This window comes from Protomyctophum bolini (assembly GCF_963924005.1).
Source record: "Protomyctophum bolini genome assembly, chromosome: 1".
Lineage (NCBI taxonomy): Eukaryota > Metazoa > Chordata > Actinopteri > Myctophiformes > Myctophidae > Protomyctophum > Protomyctophum bolini.
In genome coordinates this window covers 9177068-9197348 of record NC_137862.1, presented here as the reverse complement: position 1 = coordinate 9197348, position 20281 = coordinate 9177068, and the positions used below count along the sequence as shown (strand labels likewise).

Genomic DNA, 20281 nt, shown 5'->3' with positions numbered 1-20281 from the left:
GGTGTAGTTCCAGACTCTATATATAACATTCAGTAGCTGTAGTTCCAGACTTTATATAACATTCAGTAGGTGTAGTTCCAGACTCTATATAACATTCAGGAGGTGTAGTTCCAGACTCTATATATAACATTCAGTAGGTGTAGTTCCAGACTCTATATATAACATTCAGTAGGTGTAGTTCCAGACTCTATATAACATTCAGGAGGTGTAGTTCCAGACTCTATATAGCATTCAGGAGGTGTAGTTCCAGACTCTATATAGCATTCAGGAGGTGTAGTTCCAGACTCTATATAACATTCAGGAGGTGTAGTTCCAGACTCTATATATAACATTCAGTAGGTGTAGTTCCAGACTCTATATAACATTCAGTAGGTGTAGTTCCAGACTCTATATATAACATTCAGGAGGTGTAGTTCCAGAATCTATATAACATTCAGGAGGTGTAGTTCCAGACTCTATATAACATTCAGTAGGTGTAGTTCCAGAATCTATATAACATTCAGGAGGTGTAGTTCCAGACTCTATATAACATTCAGTAGGTGTAGTTCCAGACTCTATATATAACATTCAGTAGGTGTAGTTCCAGACTCTATATAGCATTCAGGAGGTGTAGTTCCAGACTCTATATAACATTCAGTAGGTGTAGTTCCAGACTCTATATAGCATTCAGGAGGTGTAGTTCCAGACTCTATATAACATTCAGTAGGTGTAGTTCCAGACTCTATATAACATTCAGGAGGTGTAGTTCCAGACTCTATATAACATTCAGTAGGTGTAGTTCCAGACTCTATATATAACATTCAGTAGGTGTAGTTCCAGACTCTATATAACATTCAGTAGGTGTAGTTCCAGACTCTATATAGCATTCAGGAGGTGTAGTTCCAGACTCTATATATAACATTCAGTAGGTGTAGTTCCAGACTCTATATAACATTCAGTAGGTGTAGTTCCAGACTCTATATAGCATTCAGGAGGTGTAGTTCCAGACTCTATATATAACATTCAGTAGGTGTAGTTCCAGACTCTATATAACATTCAGTAGGTGTAGTTCCAGACTCTATATAACATTCAGGAGGTGTAGTTCCAGACTCTATATAGCATTCAGGAGGTGTAGTTCCAGACTCTATACAGCATTAGAAGATTGTGGAATAGTTGTCTGGCTACGTGAGCCTATACAGTATAGGTGACCCTGCAGCATCTCACTGTAATAATAATAATATTACGGTCTCAAGCAACTGTTTTAAATTAAACTCAACGGGCAACGACTTGGCCAGACAACTACAGTACAGTCAGAAGTTGAACATTTATTTAGTTTGGAGACGAAAAGCTCCTCCGAAAAGCACAAAGTTAGAACTAAAGGAAAGAGCAGCATATTTTAAGGTCGGCGGTTTGTTGGGAGAGAGACTTCACTTCACACAATCCTTCCTATTGCTTTCTCTGTGTGTTGGAGAACAGACTCCACTTCACACAATCCTTCCTTTCTCTGTGTGTTGGAGAACAGACTCCACTTCACACAATCCTTCCTTTCTCTGTGTTGGAAAACAGACCTCACTTCACACAATCCTTCCTATACTGCTTTCTCTGTGGACTGAGCTTAGGGAGGTCAAAGGTCACATCCCAGCTGAGCAGACCTAAAGGTACGTCGGTATAAAAACAAACAGAGGCTTGAAGATGGAAAGAAGAAGGAGGCCGGCGTAACACAGGCATGGAAATTGCACGAACGCACGCACACACACACACACACACACACACACACACACACACACACACACACACACACACACACACACACACACACACACACACACACACACACACACACACACACACACACACACACACACACACACACACACACACACAGTCATGGAATTCAACTCTGGGTTTCCCGTCAGGAATTACATGGAAGCTTGTTGCCACTGGGGGAGAGGGGGGGGGGGGGGGGTTCTGACCCGGCACGGCGGTTTAGAACTGTTCAGAGGCAGCGGTGGAAGAAGTACCGGTCGTCACATTTTGCACATTTTGTACTTGTGAAAGTATCAATTCTGCAATGAAATGAAAGAAATACTCTGTTAGGAGTAAAAGTCCAGCATTCAAAATGTACTTAAATGACAGTACAAAAGTATTGCTCTCAAACATTTACTTAAGGTAACAAAAGAAGAAAGTACTATTTCATGCAGAATCATGTCTCCTTTCACAAGTTTTCTAATAGTAAATAGCAGATCTACAAGCTCACATTGCGTCACATCGCGACGCACTGTGAGGTTGTAGAGGTGCTGTTTTCAAATGGTGGCCTGAAGTGGTTTTCTGGTTAATGTATGTTTTGTCATAATAGAGTAACTATAGCATGCAGTGGTCCGAGATGTAGTGGAAAAGAAGTACAAGTATCGTAACTTGGAAATACTCAAGTAAAGTACAAATACCTCAAAATTGTACTCAAGTAAACAGTACTCGTTAAATGTACTTAGTTACTTTCCAAAAATAACGGTAGTGGGTCGCACACTCCAAGACCTCAGTTCCAAATATTTATTGCATTTTTGAACAGTTTGAATTGTTTGGGCTATCCAGCCTTCATCAGTGATCACACTTCAGCGCTCTGAAGTTCAGAGTTGACGTCTGTTAAGAATTACTCTGAAAGTCAAGAATAATGGTGTCAAAAAGTGGTTAAGGGGCCTGGGCCGTGGCTCAGCAGTCCAGGCACCTTGGCTGGTAATCCAGTCTGGCAGTGTGCCGTGGGTTCGACTCCCGATCCCGACGGCTTTTACTGCATGTCTTCCTCCCCATCTCTCTCCCCCATTTCCTGTCAGCCTACTGTCTGTCCCTCCATAAAGATATATATAAAAACATAAAAAAGTGGTTATGGAAAAATGTCACCCTGACCGTGTATGTAAATTAAAAGTAGAATCTTCTGTGGCTGTTATCTCTGAAACGACACCGCTGTGCGTGGTGATCATCATCCATCCGATGGTCGGATGTGAATTGTGATTTTTCATCGCATCGCTCCCGACATATTAACGTTTCTGGCGAAAGACATAACATTGTAAGCCGTTTCTTTACAATGGAGGTCTGCCCTCCCGGGTGTGAAAACATGGTAATCTGCCGTATTCTGGCTGGGGCAGCTATAACAACCCTCTATTGCCACCCTGTGGCAGTCAACTTGTTAACCCATTCAGACCATACGACGAGTGGGAACGACATAACTAATCCAACCTACGGGTTAATATGACGTGTATTGTCATTGATATCAAACGAGAGAAAAATATTCAGATCTTTTTTTCCCCCTTTCTCTTCACTTCACTCTGTTTACCGCTGCAGAAAGAATCCCTCGTATCTCCTAATCTATGGAGCTCTCCGTGGTTTTGACCACATGGACTAAGCTCTTCATTTCTGACTTCTGAGTTCTGACCTCTCGTTCAAAATATGAACGCGAGGGATCATCGAGCGACTTTGTCATAGCAATAGCGAGGTAAGCAAGCAAAAATATGTCTCCCGATTTTTGTACGGAACGGAGGGGGGGGGGGGGGGGGGTCTTTACAGAGTGAAAGGCCATATCTTCCCGACACCCCAAGCTTTTATTTTGAAAGAAGCTCGGGGAGATTTTCAGCGAGACAGTGTTTCATATCGATAAAGTATAGGCCTACATTAGATTTTAAATGACGGAATATTCCGCCAAAGGCAGCCAATTGGTAAATGGCACGCAGTGTTCTTTTGAGATGGAACGCTCGTTTTGGTTTTCTTTCGTTTTTTTAAATCGCCATTTCCCGACATATTCATTTCATAGGCTCGTCTTTTATAACACGAAACGGCTTAAATACAAATAAAATATTGTTTTTGAGAGACTTTGAAAGAAGTCTTTGTTGGAGGTTTGCAGCTCTCTCTCTCTCTCTCTCTCAACCCTCACAGTTACAGTGCTGTAAAGTAACTACGTACATTTACTTATTTTTAGGTATTTAGTAAAAGGAGTATTTATAATTGTCAGTACTTTTACTTCTACTCCACTACATGTCAGAGGCAAGTTCTGTACTTTTACTCCACTACAATTATTTCAAAACTTCTTTGTAGATTATTATTATTATTATTATTATTACAAAACACAGGCCTACATTATCAAGCAGAGCCTGTTCAACAGTCCCAGGGCTGCATGGCACATCATATGTCTCAATAAGAGTTATAATTTAACCCATTTTGGACAGAGGTGGATTAAAAAAAAAGGCTTCTAAATCCTAAAATAAAATATGAAAAACCTATGTTTCTACATCAGTGGTGCTCAACCTTTTTCATGTCAAGGACCCCCAGAATTATCTATATTACGCCACATTTTAACGATTTAAACAAAATAGCAGACCTACGAGATCTGCTATTTTTCAATAGCTAAATCATAGCATAATGTTTAAAACACCAAAAGGGGTTAAATTCCCCTAAAAGCTCACTGGAATGGACAGAACACAAGGAGAAGTGATCTAAATACAATATGAATAAAGTTTCGACACACCAAAATTAGATTACAATTACAAGGAAAGAACATAAAGTGGTTTTGGGACAATGACGTGACCGGTAATTATCATGTTTTGTGTATTCTCAAAATATGTTTTTAGGCATTCGGCAAATATGAAAATAAGTTTCCGGACAATTTAGAAATTTTCAAGGAATGCAGATTGTTCTTTTGACCATCAACTAAAGCCCAGTACACGCACGCGCGCGCGCGCACACACACACACACACACGCACACACGCACACATGCACACACGCACACACACACACACACAGGGAGAGAGAGCTTGTAGATTGTCTATTTGTGGATGGGTGGGTGGATGGATGGATGGATGGATGGATGGATGGATGGTTGGGAGGGCGGGCAGACGGACGGACAGACGAACTAAAGACTTGTGCAATTCTGGACATATATATTATATAGTATAGTATATATATATATATATAGTATAGTATAGTTGTAACAGCTGCAATTGCACAAGTTTTGCATCAGCATAACAGAAGTACAGAACCATGTTTTATTATGTGTTTATTGCGCGCACACACACACACACACACACACACACACACACACACACACACACACACACACACACACACACACACACACACACACACACACACACACACACACACACACACACACACACACACACACACACACACACACACACACACACACACACACACACACACACACACACACACACACACACACACACACACACACACACACACACACACACACACACAGCTGGAGGCGGGCACTGCTCCAGAACAGTTGCTTGGCCAACAGACATAAAGTGTCAGATGCCAGAAATGAATTTCAGGGCCAATAACATAGAGTGTAGAAAGAGCCTGGATGGGCCTGTGGCCGCGGCGTAGCGGTCCAGGCACCGTGGCTGGTAATCCAGTATGACAGTGTGTTGTAATCAATAAAGGCAAAAAAGCCCCAAATATATATTTTTTTAAAGCAGTCTGGATCTGCACAGTGAGGAAATAATGATCAATGGAAAGTATCTCCACCTCCAGGGGGGTAAAAAAAAAAGTACTCACATTTCTTACTCAAGTAAAAGTATTAATACTGAGATGTAGAAACACTCTGTTACAAACTAGTACGAGTGGATTATGAAAGTCTCTGTTTGAATGAAAATGTACTTTTATCATTGTCCATTATGACCCGAGATCAGATTCTAAAAATGTCTTCTACATCCTGACAGTTTTCTGAAAAAGCTACAGTATGTTTCTATGTCAGTCGTTCTTCCCAAAATGGGTTGATATAATTGTCCTGTAATGTATTGTCAAATGTCATGTTTTGTATCCATACCAGGAAGACTATAGCTGCTGTTATGGCGACATGCAGTGACTCAGCAGTAGAGTGGTCGGATGGGTTTGATCTCAAAGTCACAGCTAGAAATACTATAAGAAATACATTGATTACAGTGGTTTTCAACCAGTGGTCCTTGAGGGGATCCCAGGTGGTCCCCAGCTGAATGATGGGGAGTTGGTAACCATGTGGACAATCATAGATTTTAACTGTACCTCGTGTGAGCACAACATCAAACCATATTATTATGGACCCGTGAGGTTTCATTTCATGCTTTCAATAGTGTTTATTGTTAAACATCTGCATTATTTCATTTGGAATGAGAATGTAGAATAAGTGTTACTTATTTTGATCAACGTTTGCCTGTTTAATATCTCTCCTAATGGTACATCAACACAGCATGGAATTGTGGACAAACTCTTATCCAACGATAACAAAATATTCTCTAAATCTTGGATCTGAGAGGATAAATCTCATCCAATTGTGGTCTGCGGCTCAAATCCCGAATAAATAATTGACCTTGATATAAAAAGGGCTGATAAAACCAATGTTAGAAAGTAAAATAATAATACAAAAAGGTGACGTACCATTTGTCTCCCCCGGCAGCCACGTGTTGTTGAACAGTGTATCCAAACTGGGCCTGTTTGGGACCTTTGATGATTCGATGGTTCTTTGTGTCGATGTTAAAACATTCATGGATTCCTGGAGCAAAAAAAATGACAGATGCAAGTCATCAGAAATGAGATGTAAAAAGACAAAACATCAGGATGACAGATTCAAGCCATCAGAAATGAGATGTAAAAAGACACACAGCAAGATGACAGATGCAAGTCATCAGAAATGAGATGTAACCGAAGCTTTCTGAAACACATGGTTCTCCAGACAGTGTCCTTATAATAAAGTCCAGTGGAAAGATTGAAGTCGTCATTAAATTGCTACCGGCCAAAATTTCGCACAAATACGAGAAATAGGTTTTGTTGATAGGAAAAGCACCATAAAATACGACAGGAAAGAGGCATGCGCTCCAGTTAGATTTTCCTTCGTTTAACTCAAAGGTTTCTCTAATGACTGGCAAAGAGAAATTATGTTTCCTTTTTTTTCTAGAATATAAATAGATCAAAACACTGTGTATTTTTACAAGACCGAAATACTTGGTCTGAGCAGAAAGTACTACGCAGAACCAGAATACTTGGTCTGAGTAACAAAGTACTACACAGAGAACCAAAATATTTCTGATTGGCTGCTTCGTTCTAAACTCTGTTGTCAATGTGGAGCAGCAGGCCTGTCTGTCAGCCTTGATTGACAAATGTCTCTGTCAGCCTTGATTGACACATGTCTCTGTCAGCCTTGATTGACACATGTCTCCGTCAGCCTTGATTGACACATGTCTCTGTCAGCCTTGATTGACACATGTCTCTGTCAGCCTTGATTGACACATGGCTCTGTCAGCCTTGATTGACATGGCAGTGTATACATCCAGTGTCGTCAACTAAAACTATGGCAAAAAAAAAAGGTTCGTCGACTACCTTTTTTTCCCAATGAAGAAAACGAAATAAAAACTAAACTATGATGACTAAAACTAAGACTAAATATACTGACAGATGTTGTTAACAGATACACAAAACTATAGACTAACATGTCAGGGAGGGACTAGTGGAGAAGAGATCCAGTAGAACTAAGTCATTTCATCATTTTCAAACAGACATTTTTAGAATCTGATCTCAGGTCAGAATGGATTAAGGTTTATACCACTGGTGTAAGTGGTTCCCAAACTTTTCCATGTCAAAATGACAAAATGACACTCATTAGCCTGTGGACCCCTGTTTTAAAAAGATATGTCAGGGACCCCCATCAGAGAAGATATGTATGGCTCTAGCAGTGATTTTCAACTATTTTCATTTCAATGGCCCTGAATTTGACCTGAATTTGTCACAGTCCCAGGCAGGGCTGTGTTTTTCTTGTCTGTCTCTGTGTCTGTGCTATGTGTGGGCGTAGGCTTGGCTCCATTTACCACTTGGCTCACCTGTTTCCAGTCCCTTCATTCTCTCCAATCTACGCTCCTGCCTGCCATCAGCTCATCACCTCCAGCCTTCCCAGTTCCCACATCACCGATCGCCAGATTGTTGAATCAACCACAGTGGTAGTAGACCACCAGTGTTTGTTCCCAGTGAACTTCAGTTTCCTCGTGTTTTCTAGTGATTTAGTTTGCATTTGCCTGTAGGCCTACTCACCGCTCTCCTCTCCTCCTCCTCAGACCACACCTGCCTGCCTGCCAGCCCATGCACTGACCAGCCTGTTTGCACCTTGCTCTGCTCTGCCTGCCTGCCAGTTTGTTTAAATAAACACCCTTGAACTGTCTGTGTCTGCATTTAGTCTAGCTACTACAGTGAAGGGACTGAACAACAAGACCAGTCTAAAGCTACTACAGTGAAGGGACTGAACAAGAAGACCAGTCTAAAGCTACTACAGTGAAGGGACTGAACAACAAGACCAGTCTAAAGCTACTACAGTGAAGGGACTGAACAACAAGACCAGTCTAAAGCTACTACAGTGAATGGACTGAACAACAAGACCAGTCTAAAGCTACTACAGTGAAGGACTGAACAACAAGACCAGTCTAAAGTTACTACAGTGAAGGGAGTCAAGGGACTGTACAACAAGCGTCCGGATCAACTGCTGCTGATTCAGCTAAAGTTTGGCTGTATCAGCAGCTTCCAACTAAACGGTTTATTTCATGCGGAGGAAAACAGCGAGATCACAGTAATCATTGTAATATCATCTAAGATTAGAGCATGTGGGAAGCATATTAATTCACACGAGGCCAGTGTAATCTGACATGCGAGAGGCAAGAAACCGAATCCTCGCTCCATGAACCGATCAAAGAATGAATTAAGGGCCTGCCTGCATTTTGGATTACACTCATTCATTGGATCAGTCTATCCTCCTGTACGTCGCATGCTCTGCACGGTCTGACCAGATGGAGAAAGCATTTGCAACTTGAGTTTCTGCTTTCAGCAGAGAGAGAAAAAAGGCCTGGATTTAACCCTTTCTTGTTGTCGACCTAATTGTTTCCCAAAATGTCTCTGATATAATCGGTGATAACAATATGATGCTCATGACATTCAATCAGTGTGGATTTTTGACAGCTCATTTTGATGTACAGTATTATCTCTGATGTCGGGAGGAAACCTCATAACTCCGAAAATGTTCATTTTTCAGGAAATTAAGAAAACCTAGTCTTTTGAGTAACACGGCATGTAGTCTTAGTCCTATTTTAGTCTTCTGAAAAGCCCTGGTCTTTTAGTATTCTAGTCTTAGTCAACAAAATGCATGCAACTTTTTTTTCGTCAGTTTTAGTCGACAAAATAACCGCACACACACACACACACACACACACACACACACACACACACACACACACACACACACACACACACACACACACACACACACACACACACACACACACACACACACACACACACACACACACACACACACACACACACACACACACACACACACACACACACACACACACACACACACACACACACACACACACACACACACACACACACACACACACACACACACACACACACACACACCCTCTCTTATATCCAATTATCCATACACTGGGTTTAATTCTCCCCCACCATACCCTCAGTCACAGCTCTCTCTCTCTCTCTCTCTCTCGGGTCAAGTCCAGTCCTGAGGAAGTTCAGCTCAGAGTAAAGTAAACAACAAGGTGAAGGAATGATCAACAACGTTTAAAAGCAGACATAATATTTATTTCACTCATTCACTGTGGCAGTGTTGTTGTGTTGAAGTGTCTTAATGACGACTATTCATTTCACTGTGTTGTTGTCCTATACAGCATATACAGTATTGTGTTGAAGTGTCTTAATGACTGTTATGTTATGATCTGATTGCCCATGGCTGTATACTTTTATTTCACTGTGGTAGACACAGTGTCGTTGTCTGCACTCTGCACGCACCACAACATTGGCCTCCCATGTGTAGCAGTGTTAATTTAGTGGAAAAATGTTCGTCGACTACCTTTATTCGAAATATATTGACAATTTTGCTCCGGGGTTTGTATGTCGGGTATTCTCAAACATTTTATTATCTCCACTCTCCATCCGAGTTCTCCCAGACGGGTGCAGACAGTTACTGTATCATATTACACCCCTAATATAACTATATGATTCCTGGCTGTGTTTGTGTACCATCACATTATTGGTACGGACCGGGCGGTGTGTCACGGCGTAGAAGCAGCTGTATTTATTTAAGACAAACTTCCTTAACAACAAGTACAAGTGGACCACATTCCTTCCTGAACTCACAGATATGCAGCGTCTGGTAATGATGGCGCACGGCGCCCGGATGGGCACACTGGAATTCACTTCACTCACTATCACTCAGTCAAAATTACACTTTACCAGTGTCGAATTATGCAGACTAAAACTATGATAAAATGAATGGTCGTCGACTACCTTTTTTTCACTGACGAAAACTTAATAAACACTAAATAGAAACTAAGCTATGAACTATGAACTAAGCTATGAACACTAAAACTAGGACCGAATGTATTGACAATTTCGATAAACACTAGACTATAGACAAACATGTTAGGGAGGAACTAGTGGAGAAGAGATCCACAGTAGAACTAAAAGACAAGTCAATTTATGATTGCGCTCGGTGTTGTGCTCTGAAGATAGCAGATCTGCAAGCTCACAATGCTTGGCATTGTGACATTGTGAGATTGTAGATCTGCTATTTTCAGCATGCAACCAAGTGTACAATCTGCCATTACGACGCCATCAAGGCACCGCCAAAATATTGTTTTGTCGACAACATCAACTGTAGATTTAGCCGACCACCATCTGAAAGGACCCCCAAATGGATATATATCTGGCCTTGGACCACCATCTGAAAATGTTGTGTGCGCCCAGAAGAGGTGATTTGTGTAAACAAAAGAAAAAGAAACACTTTCCTACTACATTGTAGCTGTGATATTTTTGAATAGCCTTTAGGACAGTGGTTCCCAAACTTTTTCATGTCAAGGACCCCCATTTGAAAATATATGCCATTGCCAGGGACCCCCCATAAAGGGACCCCCCATAAGAGAAAATCTCCACGGCTCTAGCAGTGATTTTCAACCCGTTTCATTTCAAGGACCCCCAGTTTGACATGCATTAGTCTACGGACCCCCATTTAATAATAGCATTTCTATCTCTGGGACTGGGACCCCCAATTTATATTGTAAAATCAATGCTAATTTAACTCTGAGAGCGTACAAATGGAACCAGGTCCATTTGGTTCCATTTGTACACTCTCTGAGTAACAGACCCATAAGGGTCCATTTGGTTCCAAATGATCATTTAGCTGCGTCCCCCCCGGAACTCCCTCAAGTACCCCTGGGGGTCCTCGGACCCCACTTTGGGAACTACTGCTTTGGGAAATGGAGAAAGCTGTTCAAATTATTGTGATGCTATATTAACAACACATGTTGCTGGTGACCTCCTGGAACCCAGCCAAGGACCCCGGGGAGGTCCCCGGACCCCACTTTGAGAACCATTGCCGTAAGAACCACTGACAGTGGCCTTGTGGTTAGAGTGTCTGCCCTGAAACTGGGAGCTCGGGGTTCAATCCCCGGCCGGGTCATACCAAAGACTGTAAAAATGGGACCCAATGCCTCCCTGCTTGGCACTCAGCATCAAAGGGTTGGATTGGGGGGTCAAATCTACTAATCAAATGATTCCCGAGCGCGGCACGGCTGCAGCTCAACCGCTCCTTGGCTGCAGCTCACCGCTCCTTGGCTGCAGCTCACCGCTCCTTGGCTGTGGGGGCACGGCTCACCGCTCCAAGAGATGGGTCAAATGCAGAGAACAGGTAACGTGGGTGACAAATCGTATGACTTTGAACTTGAAGTGCCTGAAGTGTCTGAAGTACATATTAAGTAAAAGTAATCAATACTGCAATGTCGAAACACAATTACTAGTCCGTATTTAAAAATATTGGTATCGAAATGTATAGGCTACTTAAAGTACCAAAAGTAGAAAGAACTCATTATGTACAATGTCCCATTTCACAAGTTTTATATGAAAACATTTGTACCGGTATACATATTTGCGAACTTTTTGCTTTTGGTACGTTAAACTAAATAATTTTGATACCAACACTTTTGTACTTTTACTCAAGTAAAGTTTTAATTCTGGACAATGCAGTATTGATAGCCTATACCTTTACTTAGGTAAAAAATAAATATTTAAACTACTACTGAGTACTGACTAACAAACAACCCCCATCCAAGCCTTCACACAAACACAGTCAATTTGTTCTGCTTCATGAAAACGCTCCATTCATTCATCCATTCATGAATTCATTCATGCAACAATCGTCTACCGTTCCTCTAAATATTGACACATTCTCCACTCCGCTCATTTCCTGTTGCATGAATAGTGCACGTGTGCTCAACCGCTCCTTTCATCCGACACGGCCAGATCTTATCCTGAAAGGCCTCGCTTATCTGGAAACATAACGTTTATTTTTAAATAGATCGTTATGGAAGTAGATGCACTCTTGATAAACATAAATTGTACAAATAAAATGTGTTTTGGGGCTGACAGTATCTTGCTGCACGATTATTGCTCAAACTCAAGAACTGACTACTCATGCATAGAAAGGAATCATGAGGTCAGTCCGTTGCTATCCCCAGGTTGGCAGAGGGAGTGTATATCTGCCCTTCTTCTCTGGAGTCCTGCCTCAAAGCAGACCAGAGGTAGAAAACTGTCGTCCCCTGATGTCATCGCTAGTAGGGACACATGCATCAGTAAGCAGGAACTGGGGATGGCAATGAAGGACCGGAAAGTCTGGCGTGGCATTGTGAAATCCATGATCTCGACCGCGGACAAAAAATAATGATGATGAAGATGATGATTGCGCCCAGGATTACTTTAGATAATTGACACTGGCGGAAAAAAATGGGTTGCAAAAATCGTGGGATAAAAATAAAAATAGAAGAACAGCTGTGCTGGTGTCTGACTGACCAAGAAAAAGAAAGGCAGGCACAGGGGCAGAAAAGAAAACATGGCATGAGAATCCACTTTCCATTTCAAGCTCCTAAACGTGCAGAGCCATTTAACACTACCAGTATAATATCAGCAGCTTTGTGAAGCCGCGGGTCGGAACCTTGTTGCCGGGTTTACTGTCTACCGGACCGGCCGACCATCATGCCCAGATAAACAAACCTCAAACACGCACGTAAACATGCACGGTCGCACGCACTTGCGTATACATCTACATGCATGCGCACACATGCACCCTGGCATTCTGAATATATTACTATTTTTTCCTTTGATCCATTCATAGATATGTGTTAGGTATATGATAAAAAAAGTAAACCGGAAGTTGCGTCATCACTCCAAAATGGCAGAATGGCGCTGGTTGTTGCTATGGCATTAAATGGGAGTTTCGTCTCTTGTTCCAGAGGCTCTTTGCTCAAGGCTGCCGGGCCGCTGCCACGCACATTAACATGCGTGGCACCTGGCCAGATGGGGGCAGCAGTGAGTGGGTTAAGGATGCAAACTGCAATAATACCCCATGAAGAAGAAGGATCAGTAAATCTGTGTTCCACCGAATGGGTCTAGAGTAAAAAAGCCAGGCTGTCTATTCAGCCAGGCTTTATGATGCTGGCTCGCTAAATCCACCCATTCTAAGCCTCGCTTGGCTTTAGTGGAACGGAATGAACCAGTCTGTAAAGACCAGGATTTAAAAAGCCTGGTTTTGGCCTAAATCCTGGATTAGTTAATCCAAGTTTCGTTGAACAGGCCCCTGGCATCAGTCTACTCTACAAAACATGAAGACCTGGCGTCAGTCTACTCTACATAACATGCTAAATGACATCTTTAGCCTTTGCATACGCCTGCAGCAAGGTCGTCGAGGCTAGGGCAAGCGCTCCGGAGTTCTGAAGAGGTGAGTTTTCAGACTATACGGCGGAATGTCTCCTGTCAGAAAAAAAAAAAGATGCATGTCTCTAATATTCCATCAATCCAGTTCCCGGTAAAACAGTTTTCTCTGGAAAGATACTTCATAACGGGCAATAAACCTTTGGCCCGTTTTGATACATTATGACATTATGACTCCAGTGCCTGAGGCCAAGATAAACCATCTGAATGTATAACAGCCAACTGAACTGGGCACGCTATACTGGACGCTCAGCGTTGGTGTTGTACAGATGTGCCGTTTGAGAGAACCATTTCCAGCCATTGGCAACTCGGTAGATCGTCAGTGAGAAAGAAGTTATTCTATTTATTCAGATTCCCTGAATAGATAGAGTTCCTCTGATGGACTCGTCTTTTCAGTAGCAAAGCAGTAGAATTAGCATTAGGCTAATCAGTGAATTAGTCCTTTGGGGGAAAGAGTTGGAATGTGTATGTACAGTACAGCCAACTGAACTGGACTCTGCTACTGTAAGCTATGTGTATGTACATACAGTACAGCCAACTGAACTGGACTCTGCTACTGTGAGCTATGTGTATGTACAGTACAGCCAACTGAACTGCACACTGCTACAGTAAGCTAAATATTGACACTTTGAATCAACCAAATGAACCTCTAAAGAGTTATAACTGTTGGAAAAAAAAGAATACAAATAAAATAAAAGATAATTTAGTTTTAGTTATATTTTAGTCATCGGATTTTTTTTTGTCGAATAACTAAGATTTAATCGACTAATTCTGCAGTTGATGTTGTCGGCCAAACAAATGGCAGCGTGATGTCTAATTTATATGCTTGGTCTCACGCTGCAAGCGGTTGAAGATGGATCTATCTATCTATCTATCTAGTGGGTTTCCACTATACTTCTCTCTCCTCAGACTATTGTCTGCATTTCTTTTAGTGCAAAAATAAATTTAGTGACTTTTAGTGTCATTTCTTCCACTCTGCGCGGCTTCATGTCCAAAGGAATCTCTGCTTTCAACACAATTCCACAGTCAAAGTAAATATATACAAAAGATTCCCATTCCTCCACCAGTATTTCTTTAGATATTCTTATGTACAAAATTGATAAGACGTTTGGGTTTTAAATCAATGATTCAAATTACTCCTAAAGGCCCTGTATTGACCTCAATATGATTGACTGTCAAGGCAAACACAATATGAAAGACTATAGTATCGTTGGCGTCAGCATGTTATGACCACAACTTGTACATGTGTGGTTACTGGTCACATCATATTGTAAATTACAATATATTAAGTTACATATAATAACACCTGGCTGTTATGGAGATGTCTAAATGAAGAAAAAAGTGGAATGTCCACACACGATATAATTCTGCTCCCCGTCTTTTTTATCTCAACCTATAAATACAACAACGTTTCGCAAAGCCCGGAGGGGCGAAACGTTGTAGTATTTATAGGTTGAAATACAAAAGACGGGGAGCAGAATTTTATCGTGTGTGGACATTCCACTTTTTTCTTCATTTAGTCGTTTTTTTGGATCAAGCACCGTATTCTGAGACTGGGATGTGCATATCGTTTTCCTGCTTTACATTATGTTATGGAGATGTCTGCCATTATACTGTAGGTGGCATTGTCCCAATTTGATACATTTTCATTAGTGTGCTTGCAGGATGCAACCGCCACACTGTAGTCATTGTCTGACTTAATTCCATATTAACTTTTTAGTGACATCATCATCATGCTGTACATTAGCGTGTAAAGGAGCAACTTGGACACTCAAGCATGAAGGAAGCATGAGTTAAGTCCGTTGCTCTCCCCGGGTTGGCGGAGGGTGTGTAGAGCCCAGGATCACAGTAGATGATTGACACAGGGGTGAAAAATGGGTTACAAAATCGTGGGATAAAAAATATAATTTAAGATGCTGTACATTAGCGAGCTACTGTAAGTGTGCACGGCGCAACCACAACCCTTTTTAAGTGTGCGGGGGCGCAACCACAACAACCACAACACTTTAAGGCCTGACTCACACCTTTCGATCTAGCATACAACATTGATTTCGGCTTTCGGCTGTGTTTCGACTGCCCCCCACCCCCTCATACAACACAAATGTTGTGCGAAACCATGTGACTCCCGTTGGAAATTAATTGAGAGCTTGCATCAGTCAACAAGTCTCATGCGTCAGCTATACAACAATTTGTTGTGCACGTGTGAGTGAAGCCTAAGTGTGCTCGGCACAACCACAACACTTTAAGTGTGCTTCGGCACAACACTTTTTGTGTGATCTATAGAATAGAATGCCAATGTACTGACGCAGGCACGCATGCGCACACACACACACACACACACACACACACACACACACACACACACACACACACAGACCCTTTGCGGCGGTCTGGGCTTGTTGCTGCGTGCATGGTATTGTGATTTCACCGGTAATTGAGCCCAGTTCTGGACGATCACCAACACCTCCCCTCCAGTGAAACTGGAAAGAATTCTGACCACTTGATTGTGAAAAGATATATAACGTAGCCTCGGCTTTCATGTGAAAGAATTCTACACGTCTGTTTCCAATGAGAGGCAGAGACTCAGAGCACCTCAGCAGAGACTATAAAGCTCTCAATGGTCTCGCACCTTCCTACCTACATGGCTGCCTGCCTAAATATGTCCCAAACCTTCCTACCTACATGACTGCCTGCCTAAATATGTCCCAAACCTTCCTACCTACATGACTGTCTGCCTAAATATGTCCCAAACCTTCCTACCTACATGACTGCCTGCCTAAATATGTCCCAAACCTTCCTACCTACATGACTGCCTGCCTAAATATGTCCCAAACCTTCCTACCTACATGACTGCCTGCCTAAATATGTCCCAAACCTTCCTACCTACATGACTGCCTGCCTAAATATGTCCCAAACCTTCCTACCTACATGACTGCCTGCCTAAATATGTCCCAAACCTTCCTACCTACATGACTGCCTGCCTAAATATGTCCCAAACCTTCCTACCTACATGACTGCCTGCCTAAATATGTCCCAAACCGCCCCCTAAGGTCTTCCAATGCTGGCCTGCTCGCTTTGCCTAATAAAATGGCAACTAATAAACACGGTGAAGCAGCTTTTTGCTTCTACGGGCCGACGGCGTGGAACAAACTCCCACTGTACCTTCGACAGGCAGCCTCTGTAGTTTAATAAACTCCCACTGTACCTTCGACAGGCAGCCTCTGTAGACATTTTTAAAGCACAGCTCAAGACCCACTTCTACACCCTTGCTTTTAATTGATCTTTTATTTTTTGTTATTCATTTCCTCATTGTATTGCATTACTGCTCTTGTTTTTTAATGTTTATGCCTTGCTTTTCTTTTCTTTTTTTCTCCATTGCTCTGTAAAGCACTTTGAGCTTCTCATGTCATGAAAGGTGCTATACAGAGAGTCAGAGACTAGATCACCTCAGCAGAGTCAGAGACTAGATCACCTCAGCAGAGAGTCAGAGACTAGATCACCTCAGCAGAGAGTCAGAGACTAGATCACCTCAGCAGAGAGTCAGAGACTAGATCACCTCAGCAGAGAGTCAGAGACTAGATCACCTCAGCAGAGAGTCAGAGACTAGATCACCTCAGCAGAGAGTCAGAGACTAGATCACCTCAGCAGAGAGTCAGAGACTAGATCACCTCAGCAGAGAGTCAGAGACTAGATCACCTCAGCAGAGAGTCAGAGACTAGATCACCTCAGCAGAGAGTCAGAGACTAGATCACCTCAGCAGAGAGTCAGAGACTAGATCACCTCAGCAGAGAGTCAGAGACTAGATCACCTCAGCAGAGAGTCAGAGACTAGATCACCTCAGCAGAGAGTCAGAGACTAGATCACCTCAGCAGAGAGTCAGAGACTAGATCACCTCAGCAGAGAGTCAGAGACTAGATCACCTCAGCAGAGAGTCAGAGACTAGATCACCTCAGCAGAGAGTCAGAGACTAGATCAACTCAGCAGAGAGTCAGAGACTAGATCACCTCAGCAGAGAGTCAGAGACTAGATCAACTCAGCAGAGAGTCAGAGACTAGATCACCTCAGCAGAGAGTCAGAGACTAGATCAACTCAGCAGAGAGTCAGAGACTAGATCACCTCAGCAGAGAGTCAGAGACTAGATCAACTCAGCAGAGAGTCAGAGACTAGATCAACTCAGCAGAGAGTCAGAGACTAGATCACCTCAGCAGAAAGTCAGAGACTAGATCACCTCAGCAGAGAGTCAGAGACTAGATCACCTCAGCAGAGAGTCAGAGACTAGATCACCTCAGCAGAGAGTCAGAGACTAGATCACCTCAGCAGAGTCAGAGACTAGATCACCTCAGCAGAGAGTCAGAGACTAGATCACCTCAGCAGAGAGTCAGAGACTAGATCACCTCAGCAGAGAGTCAGAGACTAGATCACCTCAGCAGAGAGTCAGAGACTAGATCACCTCAGCAGAGAGTCAGAGACTAGATCACCTCAGCAGAGAGTCAGAGACTAGATCAACTCAGCAGAGAGTCAGAGACTAGATCACCTCAGCAGAGAGTCAGAGACTAGATCAACTCAGCAGAGAGTCAGAGACTAGATCACCTCAGCAGAGAGTCAGAGACTAGATCAACTCAGCAGAGAGTCAGAGACTAGATCACCTCAGCAGAGAGTCAGAGACTAGATCAACTCAGCAGAGAGTCAGAGACTAGATCAACTCAGCAGAGAGTCAGAGACTAGATCACCTCAGCAGAAAGTCAGAGACTAGATCACCTCAGCAGAGAGTCAGAGACTAGATCACCTCAGCAGAGAGTCAGAGACTAGATCACCTCAGCAGAGAGTCAGAGACTAGATCACCTCAGCAGAGTCAGAGACTAGATCACCTCAGCAGAGAGTCAGAGACTAGATCACCTCAGCAGAGAGTCAGAGACTAGATCACCTCAGCAGAGAGTCAGAGACTAGATCACCTCAGCAGACCTGAGCAAAAGACAACATCACCTCGTGGTGGACATGTCATTCTGCCCACAGACGTAGACACAACGGGTGGACGATAATAATACCAGCAACACATAAAAGTGCTAACCCTCAATGACCATAAGAGGTCTGTAACTCTGAGAGTGTACGAATGGAACCAAATTACGGGTCTATTTACAATTTAGGCATTTAGCAGACGCTCTTGATTCAGAGCGACTTACATTTAAGCAAAAACAAAAGCATGGCATACATATATAAAAAGCAGTTATCATGAATCATGTATAAGCTAAGAACGTAACAGTGGAGTATCTATGTCAACTATACATACTATACTATATTATATATTATACAATATGCATGTGTACTATAAAGTGCTATGACTACATGAAATGCAATTGTAGTGCTGTCTACGTAACGAGCTATAAGTCTGTCTAAAATACTATCTATATATGCTATCTACTATACTATACTATTTGGTTCCATCCGTACACTCTCAGAGTCAAGGGGGGGTCCTTGCAAATACAACATTTCAGAACCACTAGTACTAGTTGGACTCTCCTAATGTGCCACACAGTGTGGTAGCAAATCAGTGTCATTAGGTGTTAGGATCAAAATATGAACATTATAATAAATACAATTAAAATCTAGAATTTGCCACACAGACAAGACCAAGTCTTTGTCACGGACATACAGTACACATTTTGGACATGGTTGATGAGCCCTGCAACACATCCCTGTGGCTCTCCAGTATTAATTTCAGGATGGCTAAAACGACCACTTATCGTGCAATTGTAACACTGCCAAAGTATTCAGACTAATGCAGAGATGTGTGTTCATTTACAGACACGCACACGCACACACACACACACACACACACACACACACACACACACACACACACACACACACACACACACACACACACACACACACACACACACACACACACACACACTTATTTAACTCACCCAACATCTGGCCACAGATCCAGAGCAGTAGGCTACAGTAGTACTCCATTAGGTTGTGTGTGTGTGTGTGTGTATACACTATGTGCACGTGTTGCTGTGTGTATATACGTGTGCGTGCGTGCGTGCGTGCAGTGGTGGGCTGTGAGGCAGAGAGACCTCAGCAGCCTCTCTCTCTCTCTCTCTCTCTCTGAACTGCACACTGGTAGAGATCAGCTCCGATTGCCTCCGTCTCTCCGTGGAGAGCCTTTTATATGTGTCTGGGGGAAGTGGGCGGGACTCTGTGGCTGTGGGAGGGGCTTATACACCACTCGAACCCGGTTCAACTCAGGCTGAGATGTGGAAGAGGTTGACTCAGAGGGCCAGCGGTGGAAAAACGATGGCTACTTCATTAACTTATTACTTGCGCAAGCAGAGCGCGCAAGTAATCATTTCGCTTGGTCTCTTCGAAGTGAAGCCAAGTTTTCTTCAACCGTAAGTCTGTGCCTGGTTTGCTGGGACTAGTTACAAGTTACAAGTTACAACATTACGTCATATACACACCATGTACTCTGGTCCCAGTTCT

General features: G+C 42.7%; 1 protein-coding gene across 3 annotated transcripts in view; it reads right to left on the bottom strand.

Moving 5' to 3' along the window:
• itga11a (integrin, alpha 11a) overlaps positions 1 to 19927 on the bottom strand; it is an 80524-nt gene extending 60597 nt beyond the window's left edge. For 2 of the 3 annotated variants that reach the window (XM_080773777.1, XM_080773778.1), the window contains exons 1-2: positions 19720 to 19927; positions 6407 to 6521 (exon numbers count right to left, since the gene is read on the bottom strand). In XM_080773777.1, coding sequence (XP_080629903.1) covers positions 6407 to 6521; positions 19720 to 19768 — 164 coding nt within the window. In that variant the 5' untranslated portion in view covers positions 19769 to 19927. Of the gene's footprint in view, positions 1 to 6406; positions 6522 to 19719 lie in introns of those variants that run through there. The other variant, XM_080773779.1, reaches the window with a different exon arrangement.
• Between the last annotated feature and the right edge of the window lie 354 nt (positions 19928 to 20281).